Raw genomic sequence first — 16,597 nt, 5'->3', positions numbered from 1 at the left:
GACCAGCTTGGCCAAAATGGAGAAGCCCCATCTCTACTAAAAATACAAAAATTAGCTGGGCATGGTGGTGAGTATCTGTAATCCCAGCTACTTGGGAGGTTGAGGCAGGAAAATTGCTTGAACCTGGAAGGCGGAGGTTGCAGAGAGCAGAGATCGCATCACTGCACTTCAGCCTAGGCAACAAAGCAAGACTCTCTCAAAAAAAAAAAAAAAAAAAAAAAAAAAATTCATGCTTAAAAAGGATTCTTAACATAAGCGAAATATTTGCCATAGGAAAATAGCCAATTCTTGGGATATGTGTAAAATGTTTTTCAATGTACATAAATTAGTCTACCTGTATTTTTTTTTTTTTAACTGAAAGAGGGCCTAGAAAGCTTATCATATGAGAAAGAACTGTGAAAGAACTAGGTATTAGTACATTTTGGTTTTTCCTTCCCTTCTTCAAATTAAATCTTGGACATATTCTCTCTCCTCAAACATTTGAAGGATCACCATGCACAGAGGAGGAGCAGGGCCAGAAGTCAAAGGTAAAGGTGAGGCCCAGAGTTTCTGAATCCACATAAGGAAGAACATGACAAGTAGAGGTGTTCAGCATGTGGACCAACCACCTCAACCAGCAACATCAAGGAGGCTCACCAATGACTGGCTGGCATGTAGCAGAAGGAATGGCATGTCCAGCTCCATAACCCCCAATGCTCATTCCGATGTGAAGTGAATGTCTGTGCTTTCTGTAAGCAGTGAAGTTCTTCTGCCATCTCTATCTTTATGAGGCTGCACACTTGTAATTTTGAAATACACACCATATTTCAGGTTGGCACTGGCCAGAAAAGTAACTATTTTCAAAATAGTTGTAGTGTGTGTCCAAATTTATAGGATTCAGTCTGATATTTTATAAAACAGACTCTTGGAGAATGAAAACAAGTTACTAAATATAAACATAATCTGATATATAATAACTCAATCTTAACTGATAGGGAAAAAATAAACCATGGAAAATCCATACTAGCAATTGATCCTTTGCCTGGTTAGTCTGTAAATAAGCTATTAATCTACTTTTCATTAGAACTATAGGACTGTTAGCACTATTTCAATCAGGTACAAGCATTGTGCTTACCAGTAACCTATATTCTGATTTTCTACCTGGGACATGGGGAACTCCTGGCTCTCTGGTCTGGCAGGAAGCTGCAGGCATTTCAGAAGTTAGGTAGGTGAGGGACATCTCCAGATGCCAGCATTCAGCAGTGCATTTCTATCCCCGGGTTATTAACACTCTTGAACCTCCCCTTGGCGCTGCCTCATTATACATCACACTTTCTCCTTCCATGTCTTCGCTCATTCTGTTCTCATTCTTTTGCCTCTCTCACAAGTGGGACCTCCTATCTTCTCTCTAAGGCCCAACCCATGACAAACTTCCTCCAAAAAACCTACCTCACTACATACCCCACCCATACTGCTTGATTTTTCCAGGACTTTGAACTCTTCCAGCACCTATGTGCTATTTGTACCAGTCCATCCAGCCTTGCTTGTTGGGGGCAGCCATACTCTAGTGATTTTACATAATGTTGAGAAAGGGCCCTTAATTTGTGCCACAACCACAGAAGGTACTTGATGAGCTCTGGTGAAGTGAACAAACCCTCTAGAAAACTCACATAGCTTCTCTATCTCTAGAGCAGGTAGCAAAATGGAAGGTCATAAGCTTTGGCATCATAAAGGCCAGGGTTCAAATCAGGCCCTGTCACCTCTTTCCTCTGCGATCTTTGGCAGTTTGCTTAGTTTCCCTTTAAGGCCTTAACCCTCCAGGGTCTTTGCCTGAAGATATGTAGGATGATACAATCTCCTAGGAAGGGATATGCAGATGCAAGAAGGAGTATACAAAAGGCCTTGCATGTGCTGGGTATTGAATAAGGGAAGCTGTCAGTAGGAATTACAGCCATGACCACAAAAAGTCCTGAGTGGTTACTTCATTCATGCCTTGCCTTGGGCTAGAAAACAATTAGAACCTTTACAAACACAGACTTTTTTTTTCTTTTTTTTGAGAGGAAGTCTCACTCTGTCGCCCAGACTGGAGTGCACTGGCGAGATCTCGGCTCACTGCAAGCTCCACCTCCCAGGTTCACGCCACTCTCCTGCCTCAGTCTCCCGAGTAGCTGGGACTACAGGTGCCCGCCACCACACCCGACTAATTTTTTGTATTTTTAGTAGAGATGGGGTTTCACCGTGTTATCCAGGATGGTCTAGATCTCCTGACCTCGTGATCCGCCTGCCTTGGACTCCCAAAGTGCTGGGATTACAGGCCTGAGACGCTGCCCCCGGCCTTTTTTTTTTTTTTTTTTTAACTTTAAGAGAAAGAGTCCAGTGTCTCCTGGGCAACCTGTTTAGAATCTAATCACCTCAATCCACAAAAAAGTTTTCTGTATAGTTAACAAATTTCTCATGATATATAAGTGTTCTGAATCCTTAAGTCTTGATGAAAGTTTATAAGATCTGGTGTGCTGAAGAGTGGCTTTGACTAACTGGAAGAAATTTAAACCATTTGTTCAATAAATATTTCGAGAATGCCTACCATGTGCCAGACTTTCTTCCAGGCACTTGGGAAACATCAATAAACAAAATGGGCATTCTAGCTGGATATATTTTAACACTACACATGGCAGTTCCTTAATCCTAGTCTACGGTTTCAATAAAAGGCAGACATTGAAAACCTTCCATCAAACCTCACAGAGGAAAGGGCTGGAGGGGGTGCAAAAACAATCTTGCAAGAGAGGGAGGAGACTGCAAGTGTGTGTGAGGAGGGGACCCAGAGGCTCCCATAGGTGCCTGCAGAGCTCCTGCAGATGCCCAGCAGGAGAGAAAGGAAAAGAGGATCCACCTTCCAGTGCATTGAGCCACGACTCATTCCCTAACCCCCTCCTGGTATCCCCTCTCATCTTCGTCTTCTACCTCCACAATGACCTGTAGTCTCTGCAGGAAGAGAGGTACCAGTTAAACTGTCACAGCTGCAGCTCTCATTCTCATTTATCTGTACCTCCTCCAGGATCTTACCTGTGTCCCTGTTCTAAAGAGTTCTAATGAAAAAGATTTTACCCATTAATTATATAGAAATGGATTTGTTTGTTAACTCAAGCAGCAAAGCAAAAGGGACCAGTCACAAAGGCCAAATAGGGAGGTCTCAGTCTCAGCTCTGCTGCTACAAATCAGTGATCGTGGGCAGGTAAATGACCTGGTACAAAAAATCTGGAAATTATGTTTTTTCTCTTGCCCCTGACAATCCCTGAACTCCTAACTGCTGTCCTGTTCCAGCAAATAATCATTACATACATAGAAATAGTTACCTTGGTTTTCTTAAAATATATATATGTGTGATCTGATCTGTGATTATGCATATACATATGGCTGTAAACACATCAAAAGGGCATGGAAGGATATAGACTCTATTGTTTAAAATAACTGTCTCTGGGAGGCAGGGAGGGTGTAGGGGAAGAAATGCATCAGGACTTGCAATTTTGCTCTATATATTTCCATAATGTCAATTTCTTTTGCAACATATATTACTTGTATAATAAGAAAAGACCAAAAGTAACAAAAACACAATAGTGTATGATCTTGGCTAGAGAATGTGAAGATTGATTTTAATGATGTGTTTATGGGAAACTATTTCTTGATTCCTGTCCTTGGTTTCTTAAAACTGGTGATACAGAATGAAAAATACCATATTTAGAGAGTAGCTACCTTTCAAGCAGGGACAAGAAGAAGATATGACTGAGGAAGAACACATGAGAGCTTTAGAAAACAGCAATTTTCAATCCCTTAAGCTGAGTGGTAGGTTTTTGAGTATTTACGTTATTATTTTTCTTTAAGCCACACACATACTCTACAATATAAATTGCTCCCTATGTTTGGTATTTTCCATAATAAAAAAGTAAAAACACAAAAACTGGGCAATATATACCTATGTACTGTAATCTTATCTGTTTCTCCAGGTTGATTTTGATAAAGGAAAACACTATTTTGCAATTGAGTTCTCTGGAATACCTTTTCTGGGCCTGGATTGCTTCCTGGGCGATGAGTCTTTCTTCAGCCCTGGCTTTCTCCACAGCTTCCACCTTCTCTCTGTGGCATTCCATCATAATCCTTTGGATTCTGTGGACCATGCGCTGTTCTGCAGCCAAGTGCTCTCTCTTCATTTCATCATCCATGTTTTGATACATCTCTGTCTTAGTTTTAGCTGTCACTTCCTGAAGCAATGGCAAAACTAGGGTTAGCTATTACAGATTTGATGTCTAAAACCGCACATTGAGAGGCTCTTTAAACTATCGTTTTATCTATCTGCTGGCAAGTGTACCTGTTAACACTGATGATTTAAAGTAAGAGTGTGTATGATATGGAAAACTTTTATTTATATGATGTTAGGTAGAACCAAAAATGTACAAACAATGTAATATAAATATCTACGTAGATAATATTGAAAGGGAATATGGAAAAAAGAAAATAGTTGGGTTAGAGGGGTAGGGTTAAAGGTCTTTTTTCTTGATTGTTCAAATATTCTAGTATCATAGTATCATTATGCATAATTACATAATGCAGTTCTGCTTTAGTAAGCCAGTCCTGGAAAATGGCAGAAATAATTATTATGCCTCCTGAGTGTCTCCTGGGTGGGAGAGAACCTGAGGTTCAGGCAGAAAATGATTGCATGATATTACAGTCACAGGAATCTGCCCACCTGTCCCACCATTGTTTCAGTATTCCAGCTTATTAGTGTTGAGGGGCCCTTTCTCCTTCGCAGAAGGGATAGGAATAAGTGCTCCACTGTTCCAGGAAGGAGGACCTGAGGAGGGCCTTCAACCAAATAAGTAGAGGAAGCACTAGTCAAACCAAGACCTGTGGAAAACAGACCCACAAATTGCGCTCGAGGAAAACCCTGTCACCATTTTGGAAATGCCTACTAATACCACAGTGTGTCTGGCACTCTGAGGCCCAGATGCTACATACACAAGAAGGTGGGGATCTTGGTCCTCAGGGGATTCACTGTCTAGTGGAGGAGGCCAACAACCTAATTGTGCAATACATGTTACAGAAATATAACAATATGTAGAAATGTAACATTATAAAGAGGAGGAGCAAATCATTCTGTCCAGGTATTTTAAAACTTTCATTTAAAGGTAATTTTTCTTTCTTTTTTTTTTTTTTTTTGAGACAGGTTCTCATTCTGTTGCCCAGGCTGGGGTGCAATGGCACAATCACGGCTCATTTCAGCCTCAACCTCCCAGGCTCAGGCAATCCTCCCACCTCAGCCTCCCATGTAGCTGAGACTATAGACACTTGCCACCATGCCTGGCTAATTTTTCTATTTTTTGTAGAAATAGGGTTTCACCATGTTGCCCAGGCTTGTCTTGAATTTCTGGGTTCAAGTGATCTGCCCATCTTGACTTCCCAAACTGCTGGAATTACAGGCATGAGCCACTGTGCCCGGCCCAAAGGTAAATGTTTATCTCTATTTGGGAAGACATCAAAAGAACATAGAGAAATTAAGTTATTTCACATAGCACATCAATGGAAGAACTAGGAATAGAAGCCAGGGTTGCTGATTGCCAGTTTCTCACTTCATTCCTGGCTGCAATGCTGGAGTCTTTCAAGAGATTCATCAATTGTACAGTCTTATAAGATATAGTACAGTAGGTTTTCTTTCGTTTTCAATAGCTGCAGAATCCCTTCTTTAAATGAAATCTTACCCAGAATAGAAAGGAATAAAACCAGTAAGAGTTCTCCTGGCTGAAGTTTGCTCAACTCCCTTTAGCACCATTTCTATGGGAGCCTCTGAGAGAGCCAGCTGTTTACAGTGTCCAGAGAGAATCCTCAGCTGAAGCTGAGAGAAAGTCAAGAGAACTCTAAACTATAAGGGAAACTGAAATTGCTTCAGCTTCTCAGAAGATTATTTCAGCAATTAAAATATTTGTTAAGACAGACCTTTCAGCTTTTTCAAGAGGAAGGAAGTTTTTCACTTCTCCACTTTGGTTACTTCAAGGGTGAAAAAGGTTAAAAAATGGAAACAGAACCACCCAGGAAAATCAACTTTAAGAATCATTCTCCCAAAGGTGGGCCCCTTCAGTTGGACGTTATTTAGAAAATTCATTTTATGGAAACATTGGGCCATTTTAGAAAATTGCTAGCTGGGATTCTCCTTACAGGAAGGGCTTCGTCTTCTTCTGCTAGCAGAAGGCTTTGTCTCTTAAATTACTAAAATTTTTTTTGACAAAATATTTTGAATGGAAATGTTTCTAAATGTCTTTAACACCATAAAAAGAACATTATGAAACAATCTAAAACTTTCTTGATGATCCAGGTTTGGTAGACAAAGATGAATGATTGTACTGGGCCAAAAACTTCATGTGGCATGTAATAATTGTTGAAGTTCATAGAGCCACTTGTTATCTGTCATAAAGGACCCCAGATTGCTTTGCTTTTTGAAATTTCATCTTTGCTTCTTGTAGGTATCAAATCAAATTTTTCTTTTCTTCAAAGAACAAGAAAATTACTTGCCATCAGGCTGAGGATGCTGCTGTAGCTGCTATCAGTGAGCCCCTTTTTGTTATTTTTACTTTCCAGTATTTAATCTATTTCCAATTTGAAAAATCAAGCAACCCTGCTGGGTGTGGTGGCTCATGCCTATAATCCCAGCACTTTGGGAGGTTGAGGAGGGCAGATCATTTGAGGCCAGGAGTTCGAGACCAGTCTGGCTGCCAGGCCAACACAGCAAAACCCTGTCTCTATTAAAAATACAAACTTAGCTGGGTGTGGAGGTGCACACTTGTAATCCCAGCTACTCAGGAGGCTGAGGCAGGAGAATCACTTGAACTCAGGAGGCAGAGGTTGCAGTGAGCCGAGATCACTCCACTGCACTCCTGCCTGGGCTATAGAGAGACTCCATTTCAAAAGAAAAGAAAACAAAAGAAAAATCAAGCATCTGTCTGTTGGGTTTAGGTTGTCAAATAAACATAATGACATCTGAGTGGGGGTGAAGAGGTTCTGCTACGTCTAATAAGCCTGAGTTATTCTCTTGTAGTCAGAGGCCTTTATTTAATTCCTTAGGGAGATATTTTAACTTACTTCTGGGTTTTCAAGTATATTCTCAGTAATTCAGACTGCTGGGTGATGGTTGAGCTTAAGACAGGTGAAGTACTACCATAATATATTCCTATATGAATCATTAATTTTTTTCAGAATGAAATGTATTTAATAGAACTCTTGCAAACATCTGTTGAAGAAGGAAAAAAAGTCAGGGTCAATAGGGTGGTGTAAGACTGTTGTATGCCTGAATTTTTTTGGCACAAAGTGATTGCGGTTTTGTTTTTTTTTTTAATTCCTAATTACTAACTAGGAATTCAGATAACTGAACTCAGTCCCTCTTTTACGTAATGATTTAATAAAACCAAAATTCATTTACTGTCTCACATAGCATGTGGAATACATATTTAAAGCTTCAAAAATAATTAAGTAACCTGCTGTTTGTCGGTGTTCTTATTCAATGTAAGGAGGCCTTACATTGCTTTTACTTTTAATGAAATGCTTTTACTGAAATGCATCTTGAGTGAGTCATCCCACATTTTGAGATACTGTAAGAAACAGATTCATGGACTCCATTGTGTTAACTGTACAGATGTCTGACAGGCATTTTTACACAATGTCCCCCTCAGGAGATACTGCTCTGAGGTTTCATAGCTAGGAATATCTGAGCCTCTCAGGTGCCTAATTTGTCTGTACCTTATGGGCATGGTGAGTCACAACATTTCCCTCTTTGCATTGGCTGCCAGAAAGCTCAAGGCCCAATCAGTGATAATTGCACAGGACATCATGGCATGTATACATTTTTAAGTTTTAAATTTACCTATGACTTTATTATATTTTCTACTCTAGTTTTTCATTTATTTGTCCTTTAGCTTTCATCTTCTCATTTACTTTTGATATTATTATCTTTCAATAATATAAACACCTTTTCAAAAGATTACCTATCCATCAAATAAGATCTAGAAATTTTATCTTAACAGCATGCATTTGAAACACACCAAACTCCTTTTTTTTTTCACACTTTAAAAACTTTATTTATATAAAAAACTCATTTGTTTTTAAAAGCATTAACAAGACAGAAAGAAAAGAGAAAAGGTATGAAGCAGAACACAGGCCCCTTAGTAGTGTTTGGTGAGAAGATGGGATTTTGGTTCTCTGGAATTGAATGTTTAGTGTTTTATAAACGAAAGAGAAAAAAAAAGTTAAAGGTCCCCAAAAGCCCATGGCTGTTCTATTACCCACATCCCACTGAGAAAAAAGAGCACCAGGAAAAGAGCAGAAGAGGACAAAAGAACTCAAGACTGGAGCCAGGTCTGGATGGGGCAATTTCCCCTGTGCAGGAAACACACCAAACTCTTTAGAGCAATACCTGGTGGTCTCGACATATCAGAATTTAATATTTTGCTCTACAGGAACTTGGTTTTCTGCTATATATTGGTAATCTCAAACTTTAATATGTGTGAGAATCACTTGGGCTGCTGATGGAGTCAGTAGGTCAGAATGAGGCCCAGGAATCTGTACATCAGGCCCCCAAGTGAATAGATTCTGATGCAGGTGGTTCACAGACAAGCCCTGAGAAGCAGTACTGATGTCTGTGTCTTAGTATCCTACAGATGTAACAGGTTGAAATAACCCCACACACTACTCTAGACTAATCATTCCTTCATAAATAAAAAATATCTGAAATAGTGGTATAAATGTAAATTCTCAACCCCTGGACAATTATTTCAGGAAGATCAATCCCCCTTTAACAATTTACCTTTAAATTTTCTTAGGGCTTCTTTCTACTGAAGCACTAAGTGCATCAACTCCACTCAAAGGCTATGTGGGGTACAATAACATTATTTAAAGAAAGACTTGCATGTGACCCTTGAAACGGGCATCACATCTTCCTTATGTCTTTACAACCTAATGCCAGGAAGGACATTCAAAATGTGTATCAACCAGCACAGTAGGGCTCACCTATCTGAATGGCTTCTGGCTGCAGCATTATAGCAGGGAACTAGAGCCCCTTGCCAAGCCATGAGTTATCCTTTTAAATTGCTGGACTGGGAGAGGTCCAGGAGTCTGCTGGGGAGGCAACCAGGGTGACCAAGGTGATAGAGGGCTTAGCGGGTGACTAGTTATCAACTGATAGAGAAGTATTTTAATACTTTAATTGCCAGTATGGCCATACTTGTACATAGCAACTGAAGAGCAGGCCTGCTTAAGACATGCTATAAATGCTCTTCACATTTTAACTGAAATGAGGAATGGGCAGTGGGCCACGACAGCCAACCCCTCAGGCACCATACCAACCCTGGCTGAGGTAGGCCACTGGAGCGAAGCATTCAGGAGCCCTGGGGAGGAGCTCCCCTTCCTGCCAGCAAGTCCTCTCTGGGTAAAGACAGTTGATTTTTCTCACCTGGTACACATCTAGTATATGGTAGGTGCTCGTTGTTGCAACAATGAATAAATTGGCCTGCAGTCCCTGAACTGCTCATTAGTGTTCTTAAGTTAGGCCAAACCTGGGGCTGGACCTCTGCCACTTTCCTCCAGCTTCTGCCCATGTATTGTCATACCTGTACCTTATCCTGTCCTGTCCCTCCCTTGACCAAAATGTGAAAAGAGATCTGTAACCTCTTCCTTTGAGCAGATTTTGTAATCGAGGTACTGAACTAACAATGAATACTAGGGTCTCCACCTGAAAGTTTGTAAGTTACCTAGAGTCATGTACTTGAACAGGCTATAGGTTAGTATCCTTCATCTATGACATCTGGCTCTGCATTAAATTCTTGAGGGACAGCTCAGATGTCCCTCTTGGCAGTACAGTAAGTGCAAACTTTAGAAAAAAGGAAGAAATCAGAGAAGGAGAACAGCCCGCTTCACTTGTTCAACTATTTGAGCACCTACCAAGTCAGGGAATTATGCTGGGCACCAGGGCTAGTCCAGTGATGAGACAGACACCCCTGCTGAAAGCTGCAGTCATGTGGGGGAGTCAGACATTCAACAACTAACCACACAATCATTTATTTAATTACAGTGAAGACTGCTATGAAAAAGATCAGGGTGTCATGGACAGTGTGTGGGTGGCAAGGCAAGGCTGGTCAGGCAAAGCTTCCCTTGGGAAGTAAGCTATGGCTTCTTCTTCACCCATTCATCACTGCTCTAGAGAGCTCAGCATCTCTTCTGAGAACCTCCCAAGGATCCCAGCTAATGGCCATGAAACACCAACCTAGATTTTCTTATTATTTTTTTCTCATTCCCTTGCCAACTTTTTTTTTCTTTTTACTAATAAAATTACTTTTAAAAGACAACAAGCCACTATAAAACCTGTAAATCTTTTGATGTTCCTCTTTCAAAATCTGAATTTCAATTTTGTGTCTGTCATTTGCTTCTTCAAGTGCTTTCTCCACTGCTTGTTTTTGACGTTCATTAGCCTTTGAAAGAAAGAGTCCATTTATCTATTAATGTAGCAGAATAAGCACAGGGCAACTTGGCTTATTCGGGATGTTAGTAAATCAGGTTTTCAAATTTACTGAAAATTAGCAACCACCACGGAGTCCCTAATTTCTTGCCCCATTCCCATCTCAAACCTCCCATATCACACTGTCTGCCTTAGCCAGAGATGCTCTAACGCATCCCAATCCAGGGCTAGCCTTGCTGTTTCTGGAATCGCTAAAGGCAAGGCAGCTTTACTATACATAGGCTGCTGGGTTGCCTTTTCTCTTTGGCACTTTATTTCTTGCTTGATTAACTCTCAAAGTAACACATGTGCATTGTGGAAAATCTGGAAAACACAGTGAAGTGAAAAGATGTACAAAGCTAGAAGGAGCTGAGTAAAGAGGCAGAGTACCATCCAGGTCCCCCGCATTAGGTCCTCAGAAAGAACTTCAACTCTTATTTGAAAAGAATACACAGAACACTAGACCAACTTACATTCAAATTGTAGACTATTTACAAAAGCATCACCTTGTATAATTGATGTATAATTGATGGTTCACAATCAGTTTGAATTTTACCACTAATAAAAATAGATGACTACAAAGATTTTGAGATAAATCAAAATCTGGGGTATACAGAACTGGAATATTCATACAGAACTGGAGTATTATGTATGTTCAAAACATTTTCATAACAAGCTTTTGCTGGCATTAATACTGAACAATGCTAATACTATTTGCTATAATGTCTATTTTATAAAGAAACTGAGAAACATTGCTCTAAGCACAGTGGCTTGTTCTGCTCTCAAGGAGCTGTAATTCTCTTTAGGAAGTTATTGATGTCATTCTATGATTGGAAGAAATGGGGCTACAGGATTGAGGCTTTGCTTCAGTTTGATGGCTTGGATCCCACTGTCAGCCCTGATATTTAAATTGCCCTTATAGCGCTCAGCAGTCGCATGGACAAGGTATTAAGGATTTTGGAGAGAGGGGAGGAAAAGGGGAGTAGGCCATAAAGAAGCATTTGAAGAAACAGGAGTGTTACATGCTCCACAAATGGATAGTCTATATATTAAATGTTAGGCCATAAGAAACAACTATCAACAAGGAGTCTTCTTAGTTATTTTTTTTTTCTTTTTAGTTTTGGTTTCAATCAAATGAAAATAAAGGGAGCAAGAGTCCTCCATACAGAGAGGGCAGCTGAGAAGTAAGGAAGCTCCTGATGATGCCAGCTTCTTACTAAGCACCTACTGTGTGCAAGGCATATTATTTCATTGAACCCTCCCAACTACCCCACAGAATGGGTACTATTATTACTCTTTTACAATGAAGAAACCAAGACTACAGAGGTTGTAGAACTTGCCCAAGGTCCCACAGCTAGCCAGGATTCAGTCAGTTCTGACTACTACACTCTACAATTGTTTCAGACAAATCCAAAATGTGAAAAAATTGTAAAGATGGACTTTGGGTTGACGTGTAACTTCTTTTACCTGAGCCCATACTTCAGCTTCTGCTTTTGCAATGCGTTCTCTGAGTATATCTTCTTGAAACTTCTCTTCTTTTTTCAGAACATTTGCCCCAATATCTGTGTATTTGAAGAGCAATGGTCACAAACCTCCACCGATTGCTTCCTGGCTTTCCTTTCCACCATTATGTAGTTATTTATGAGGGCTACTTAGGAGATACATCCTTTTAGGAGATGTCAGTATATATATTTCAAAGATACCCATTGAAAGAGTAAGTTTTTCTCTAATTAGGAGGGAATTCACAGCACTGTCAGGCCTGGATAGAGTTGGTCATTCCCCTCATCACAACCAGTCCACAACTAGCAGACAACTGGGGAGGTGAAATAAATGCCCTGAAGAAAGGGACACATTTTGTACACTCAAAGTAGAATGATGAGTGAATATTCAAGAGGTCTTAGCACAATATACAGCTCTCTCTCTCTCCCTGTTCCTATTTGGGTGCTAGTGCTAGCATCGGGAGAGGCGAAGTGGAATGCCTTCAACACATTACATGCCTTTCTTTAGTTTGTGGTTCTTTGTGGGTTTAACTGCTTCAATATGGAGTGAGCTAAGGGGTAGAAGTTTACTATTTTTCTGCCAATGATCTAATTTGATTTCCAAATAATAACGTTCCCATAATAATATCCTCTCTACCCAGACAAGGTAATGAAAGTCTAGAGGAGCTTAGAGGACCACGCAATATCTGATAGCCAGGTCTTTCTCCACTGGTATTTCTTTCTTTTTCTTTTTCTTTTTTTTTGTTTTTGAGAGGGAGTCTTGCTTTGTAGCCCAGGCTGCAGTGCAGTGTCGCCATCGCAGCTCACTGCAACCTCCGCCTCTCGATTCAAGTGATTCTCTTGCCTCAGCCTCCTGAGTAGCTGGGATTACAGGCGCCCACCACCATGCCTGACTAATTTTTGTATTTTTAGTAGAAACGGGCTTTCACCATGTTGGTCAGGCTGGTCTCAAACTCCTAACCTCAAGTGATCTGCCCACCTCGGCCTCCCAAAGTGCTAGGATTACAGGCGTGAGCCACCGTGCCTGGCCTTCCTCTGGGATTTCTATGCTGAAGGTAATAGATTCTTAGAGCTATCTTGATCCACATTCCTCCTTTTCCAGCCGCTGGAGTAAGTCTAGCTGCAGCAGTAAACCATTAAGCCAACTCACTAAAAGGGTAAGCATGGACAGACTGAAAGCCTTGATGCCAGATTTCCCTTGGGTTTCTCTGTTAAAAGAGTCAAGAAATTCCATTTTATGCAGTCTATTCTGAGTTATGTTTCTGTCACCAGCAATTAAAAGTATATGTTTGATGGCAGAGAGTCTCCTACTAGTTCATCAGTGAATCTTAAAAACACAGGGCAGCATATATTGCAGTAGAGATGGACACATACTGCAAAAGCCCAACATTGTGTAGAAATAATTAGAAAAGATTTTCTAGGACAAAATGTGACTAAGCATGGACCACCAATGTATTGAACTTCGTAAAAATGTGATACAGGTGTAGGCTACCGCTATCCTCTTTTATGTTTAAATCCCATTGGTTTTATTAGTTGTTCTCAACCCTGATTGTACAACAGGATTCCTGCAAAGCTTTTAGTGCACGTACTGTAAAAGGAAAAAACTATTAATAAACAACTTGGATGAATCTCAAGGGCATTATGCTGAGCGAAGAAAGCCAATCTCAACGGGTTATATAATGTATGATTCTTTAGATAGCATACTCAGTGATAAAATTACAGTGATAGAGAACAGATTAGTGGTTGTCAGGGGTTCAAGTTTGGGGAGAAGAGAATGACAGCTAAGGGGTAACACGAGGGAGTTCCTTTGTGGTGATGGAACAGCTCCATGTTGTGATTGTGGTGACGGTTACACTAACATACACAAGTGATAAATTTCATAAAACTATATGCCTGGGGGAAAAAAGTATACATAAGGTCTGTACCTGAGTTAATAGTATTGTTTCAATGCCAATGTTCCGGCTTTGACAAAGTGCCAGGATTACATAAGATATCAACGGAAGCTGGATGAAGGGTACAAGGGAACTCTGATATATTTTGCAACTTGTGAGTCTTAAACTATCTTGAAATAAAAAAGGTTATTTAAACATGAAGGAAAAAATACACATGCTTAGTCCTGACTGTAGAGGTCCTAATTTAGTGGCTCTGTGTTAGATTAGTATTAAATCCAGTGGGTCTGTGCTTGGATATCTGTATTAATGTATTTTTCAAAGTTCTATATAGTGCACTGCCAGGATTGAGAACTATTGTCCTATGAAATACTCACTAGCTCTTCTATGGACATTTCAACATGCTTTTGAACTTACTTATAAAGGACAGAGAATTTCAACTTCTTTTCTTTTTAACTTAAAACAGTTCAGCGACAAATAAAGGTCACTGAATAGAAAAGATTAATTTCTAACAATAGATTTAACTTATCCACTTAAGGTTTGGGTTAGATATTCCATAAGGCACAAGGAAATCAATCATTAAGGTATATCTAAGAATGGAGATACACTGTCCTGGGTATGAAAAGTCACTTTAGAGATTATAATGAATCATTCATACTAATATTTACTAAATGCTAAAAAACAATTTTGGTATTGATGTTTTTAGAGGATGATTCCAATTTGATCTCCCCTACATTTTAGTTTTTTTTCCAAACACCTCTCCAGCTTCTTATATTTTCAAATATCAGAAGTGAAATGAAATCACCTTAGTTTACCATTTTAAAGGAAGAGAGGATCAGAGGAGTATTTTGAGAGTCCTTAGGAAAATACTTACAAGGCTCAAGGTCAGACTGAAAACTCTTATGAGAATAAGAGAGACAGAAACCTATAGCACAATTTGATTTGCTTATGTATTATACATATGTATATATAGTAAAAGTTCTCATGTTATCTATATGTATCTACTTTTATGCCACCAGCTACTATTTAAAGGTTATAGTTTCTTTTACCCGTTTATTAGGGTACTTTAAATTTTTTTTTTTTTTTTTTTTTGAGGCAGAGTCTCGCTCTGTCACCCAGGCTGGAGTACAGTGGTGCGATCTCAGCTCACTCACCTCCACCTCCTGGGTTCAAGCTATTCGCTCACCTCAGCCTCCCGAGTAGCTGGGATTACAGGCACATGCTACCATGCCTGCCTAAATTCTTTTAGTAGAGACGGGGTTTTGCCATGTTGGCCAGGCTGGTCTTGAACTCTTGGCCTCAAGCGATATGCCCACTTTGGCCACCCAAAGTGCTGGGATTACAGGTGTGAGCCACCGTGCCCATTCAATTAGGGTATTATTTAGAGATAATATTTCCTCTCCTACACATACTGAAAGGTGCCCAAGTATGGCCAAGGGCAAAATGAACTCACATTTACTATTATGTGCTAGGGTTTATAACAGATATGAATACTTCATTAAAGTCTCATAACAACCTGTAAGATATTAGTATCTTTATTTCCACATAAGGAAACAGATTGAGAGGCTAAATACCCTGCCCAATACACACAACTATAAGTGGAGAAGCTGTATTCCAACCCATATTCTTCTCAAACATCCCTGTACAGACAAGCAACTCTGAAGAGAAAAAAGCTGATAAAAGTCTATATAACAGAAAGAATGACACATAACGCTATGAAGTGTTAGAACAAGGAAAACAATAAAGTCACTTACCTAGTATGTCTTTGTGAGTGTAAAAGCGTGTCTTCAGTGGCTTGTATTCATGGATCCGTTTGAAGGTTTTTCCAAAAGGGGCTGGTGGGATTATTTTATTACAAACAGCACAGCAAACAAAGTTGTTGTAATCTGAATTTCTGATCATAGTTAAATTTCAGATGTCTTCTCCCATTTACAGTTAAAATAATCTTAGAATCAGAAAAAGTCGTTTCAAGAAAAGCTGAAAGTTTAAGAAAGCTGGAAGAGGTTCAGGGTTTTAGGATGCTAGAGGCTGGTAAGGATTAAACGGTTCACATGATTAGGTAGTGGTTATGTGTCTAACATTAAAGAATGGTACTAAAAGCCCCTGCCATAGAAGGTATGGGCACCAGATTTGGGAAGATTTAAGCAGCTGCTCCTTCCCAAACTCTAGCATTAAGTTGTTAACTTACTTAGCAACTGTTGCTAGGTAAGACAAGCTTTGCTCATAAAAGCAACTTCAAATAATGACAAAAGGGAGCATGATACAGCCATTCATTTTCCTGATACTTTCTATATTAGTTTCCTATTGCTGCTGTCTTACTCTGTTTTCTGTTGCTTATGATAGAATACCTGAAACCGGATAGCTTATAAAGAAAAGGAAATTATTTCTTACAGTTTACGGAGGCTGAGAAGTCCAAGGTGGAGGAGCTGCATCAGGTAAGAATCTTCTTGATGGTGGGAACTCGCTGAAGAGTCCTGAGGTGGTACAGGGTATGACATGGCCAGGGGCTGAGCTCACATGCTAGCTCAGGCCTCTCTTCCTCTTCTTATAAAGCTACCAGTTCTCGTCCCATGATAATCCATTAATCCTTTAACCCATGAATGAATTCACTTACCTCTTAAAGGCCCCACTTCTCAATACTACCACATTGGGGATTAAAGTTCAACATGAGTTTTGTAGGGGACAAATATTCAAACCATAGC

General features: G+C 39.9%; 1 protein-coding gene across 2 annotated transcripts in view; it reads right to left on the bottom strand.

The window, feature by feature from the left end:
• The window catches only part of CUNH6orf163 (chromosome unknown C6orf163 homolog), a 20,338-nt gene extending 4,275 nt beyond the window's left edge, over window positions 1–16,063 (bottom strand). The window contains exons 1-4 of one of the 2 annotated variants that reach the window (XM_017886630.1): window positions 15,650–16,063; window positions 11,975–12,069; window positions 10,367–10,481; window positions 4,033–4,252 (exon numbers count right to left, since the gene is read on the bottom strand). In XM_017886630.1, the coding sequence (XP_017742119.1) occupies window positions 4,033–4,252; window positions 10,367–10,481; window positions 11,975–12,069; window positions 15,650–15,797 (578 nt within the window). In that variant the 5' untranslated portion in view covers window positions 15,798–16,063. The remainder of the gene's footprint in view (window positions 1–4,032; window positions 4,253–10,366; window positions 10,482–11,974; window positions 12,070–15,649) is intronic. The other variant, XM_017886629.1, reaches the window with a different exon arrangement.
• Between the last annotated feature and the right edge of the window lie 534 nt (window positions 16,064–16,597).

This window comes from Rhinopithecus bieti, unplaced genomic scaffold (assembly GCF_001698545.2).
Source record: "Rhinopithecus bieti isolate Rb0 unplaced genomic scaffold, ASM169854v2 scaffold_15197, whole genome shotgun sequence".
Lineage (NCBI taxonomy): Eukaryota > Metazoa > Chordata > Mammalia > Primates > Cercopithecidae > Rhinopithecus > Rhinopithecus bieti.
This window is presented reverse-complemented; position numbering and strand designations above follow the sequence as displayed.